The sequence below is a fragment of the Chenopodium album genome, chromosome 13, assembly GCF_948465745.1.
Source record: "Chenopodium album chromosome 13, dcCheAlbu1.1, whole genome shotgun sequence".
NCBI lineage: Eukaryota > Viridiplantae > Streptophyta > Magnoliopsida > Caryophyllales > Amaranthaceae > Chenopodium > Chenopodium album.
In genome coordinates, this window is record NC_137846.1 from 41,011,077 (window position 1) to 41,014,477 (window position 3,401).

General features: G+C 38.8%; 1 protein-coding gene across 1 annotated transcript; it reads left to right on the forward strand.

Annotated features, from left to right (window-relative positions):
• LOC145575513 (uncharacterized) lies at positions 1-2,593 on the forward strand. The gene is made up of 4 exons (XM_081633374.1): positions 1-80; positions 143-1,089; positions 1,138-1,441; positions 1,606-2,593. The coding sequence occupies exons 1-4, from the start codon at positions 1-3 to the stop codon at positions 2,591-2,593; spliced, it is 2,319 nt and encodes a 772-aa protein (XP_081489500.1).
• The last annotated feature ends 808 nt before the right edge of the window (positions 2,594-3,401 follow it).

Sequence of the window (3,401 nt, forward strand, 5' to 3'; positions counted from 1 at the left end):
ATGAACATATTGGTTCCCACAAATGTCCATTTTCAACTTCTACAGAAGCAGAGGCTTGATTTTCAGTGCTCTTTGGATCTGTTAACTCTGCTGTTTTTTTTTTGTTTTGCAAGCGTTGACTTTCTGTTGACTTTCTCTCTAGGCGATTTCCATGGCGATTTCAGCTTGCTAGGTCGGGTTTACATCTAGCTTCTTCATCATCATGGCTCGAAAGAAGAAATCTTCAACTTCACTCGCAAAACACTAATCATGCTCCTATTGATAAGACTCTGGATAATCTGAGAAAATCTGGAACCTCATCATCAGAACCGATTGCTGAAGAAGATGAACTAGTAACTCCTCCTCCACATCTGGTGCATCCATCTGGTGGAATGATATCTAGAGGTGCGGTAAGGATACTGGAAAGGTCTTATAGAAGTTCGATTGCTCAATCTCAAGCTAGATCCAATGGAACACTAACTAGGGTTTCTGCGGTTACTGTTCCATTGGTTTCTAAGCAAAATCAGAACCCGATAGCTCCTTCTACTGCTATTCCTGAAGCTTCTGGTGTTCCTGATAGCTCGAATCAAGTTCCTGAGGCTACTACTGAAGAATGGAAGGATTTATTCAAGGGTAAGCTCAATGCAAAAGGTACCTCTCTGTCTTTCGTTGCTCCTGAGATTAGAGATGGCAAATCGATTGCTAAGCTTAGCTCTGCTGATATTTGTGAGGGTAATAAGAAATGGGGTAATGCTATTATTTTCTATGTTGTTGGTTATTCCCCTACTCTTTCTGCTGTCTCTAAGTTTGTTGCTGATAATTGGAGTAATATAGCTAAACCAGACATTTTTTGGCATGATGAGGGATACTTTATAATCAATTTGAAATCTGTTGATAATAAGAATGCCATTTTATGCTCTGGTCCTCATATGTTCTTTGGTAAACCAGGCATTGTTAAAGCTTGGTCTGATAAGTTTGATTTTCATGCTGAGATTTTAAGAACTATTCCCTTATGGATTAAGCTGCCTAATTTGCCTTTGAACTGCTGGGGAGCTGAAACTTTAAGTAGAATTGGTAGTTTGCTTGGTGTCCTAGTTTGTGCTGATGAATGTACATCTAGGTAGTTAAGGGTTTCTTTTGCTAGACTTCTTGTGGAAGTTGATGTTACTAAACCCCTGCCTAACTCTGTTTGGGTTGAGAGCCATGCTGGTGAATTTATTGAAATTAAGGTTATATTTGAATGGACACCACCATTTTGCAAGAAATGTAACAAGGTGGGGCATGACTGTACTGTTCCTCAAAGGCTTATACAAAAGAAGAAGCATACTGGTGATCAGAAGACTGCACAAGCTCAGGTTAAGAAAGTGTGGGTCCCTAAGACAGTAACTGCTGAGAATAAAGTCTCGGAACCTGTTAAGGTTACCCCAGAGCCTTATGTTCAGATTCAGAAACCAGAAGATTGGCAAGTTCCTAGGAAAAAATCAAAGAAAAAAGCTAACAGGCAGATTACTTTTCCTGTTTCAAGCTCAAACACTTATCTTCCTATGATTAATAATAGTGATGATGTTGTTGATATTGTTGATGAAACTGATGATCCTAACGGGGGTGATGGTAATCCCTCTTTAGGGAAATGATAGTTCTCTCATGGAATATAAGGGGTCTTAATGACCCTGGGAAGGTAGTTTCTGTCAAGAAGCTACTCTCTGATCAAAAGATTGATGTTACGTGTCTCTTGGAAACCAAAGTTAAACTTAAAAATAGTGTGAGTGTTCAGAAGAAGTTGGGTATCTCTTGGTCTTGGCATTGTAACTATTCTCACTCTCCTAAAGGAAGAATTTGGGTGGGATGGAAAGCTGAGTGTCTTACTTTGGATGTTCTTCATTCTACTGAGCAGTTTATTCATTGTTTGCTTAGCACTAAGGATCTGCAGACTCAAATTATGGTTACCTTTGTTTATGGTTTGCATACTATTCAAGACAGGATGCAGTTATGGGCTGGGCTTAAAAACCTGCCTAGTACTCTCTTGCCTTGGTTATGTACTGGAGACTTTAACTCTATTTTGTCTGCTAAAGATAGACTGAATGGTGTTGTTGTTTCTGACTATGAGACTAGAGACTTTCAGCACTGTATTGATCACCTGGCTCTTGTTGAGATTAAGAGCAAGGGTTCTTTTTACTCTTGGTGCAACAAAGCCCATATAGGTCCTAGAACTTTCTCCAAGATTGATAGAGGTTTTGTTAATCAAGAGTGGATTAACTGTTATGGTCATGTTGAAGCAATGTACTTACCCCCCTCTCTTTTTGATCATAACCCTATTGTCTATGAGATTTTTAATGTGATGCCTGGGAAAGGGAGACCTTTCAAGTTTCTTAATTTTCTAGCTGAGCATGAGAATTTTTTGTCTATTGTTGAAACTGCTTGGCAAAATTCCACTTCTGAAAATCCTATGGTTGACATCTGGTATAAGCTCAAGCATGTTAAGGCTGCTCTTAAATCTCTGAATACTCAGAAATTTGGGAACATTAATGCAAATCTTGATTCTGCTCAGAACCATCTTAATGATATTCAACAACAAATCTCTAATGATGCCACTAATGTTGGTTTGTATAATTAGGAGATGGCAGCTATTGAAAATGTCAAGCTTTGGCTTGGCATCCAGGAAAGTGTTTATAGACAAAAAGCTAGGATTGATTGGATGCAGCTTGGTGATGGGAATAATCACTATTTTTTCTCAGTCATGAAGCAAAGGCAAAGCAGGAATAGAATTGACACTTTATATACAGAACATGATGTTCTTCTCAAGACCCCTGCTGCTATAGAGGATGAGATCACTGGTTTCTATAAGAAACTTCTTGGTTCTAGAGCTTCTGCTCTTCCTAGGGTAGATCTGAATACAATGAGGAAAGGAAAGCAGTTATCTAGAACTGCTCAAGACTCCCTTATTGCCCCTGTGACTATTGAAGAGATTGACTTGGCTCTTAAGGGAATTGATAATACTAAAGCTCCTGGTATTGATGGTTCCAATTCCTTGTTCTTTAAGAAAGCCTAGAATATTGTGAAATCTGAGGTTTATGCTGGTGTGCTGCATTTCTTTAACACTGGCAATATGTCTAGGCAATGGAATTGTACTACTGTTACCTTAGTCCCTAAGGTACAGAATCCTTCCTATGCCAAAGATTACAGGCCAATTGCTTGCTGTACAGTCTTGTATAAGCTGATCTCTAAAATTTTGACTACTAGATTGGCTTCTGTGCTTCATGAGATTATTGATAGTGCTCAGGCTGGGTTTATCCCTGGCAAGCATATAGGTGATAATATATTGCTTGCAACTGAATTAATAAAGGGTTATAACCACAAGTATATCACTCCAAGGTGTATGCTTAAGGTGGATCTTAAAAAAGCTTATGATTCAGTTGAATGGA

Excerpts from the sequence above, each read along its gene's own strand:
- LOC145575513 (XM_081633374.1), top strand. The coding sequence starts at position 1 with ATGAACATATTGGTTCCCACAAATGTCCATTTTCAACTTCTACAGAAG. Across the intron at positions 81-142 it reads TTTCAGTGCTCTTTGGATCT|GCGATTTCCATGGCGATTTC; the intron begins GTTAACTCTGCT and ends CTTTCTCTCTAG. Across the intron at positions 1,442-1,605 it reads ATTCAGAAACCAGAAGATTG|GGAAATGATAGTTCTCTCAT; the intron begins GCAAGTTCCTAG and ends ATCCCTCTTTAG.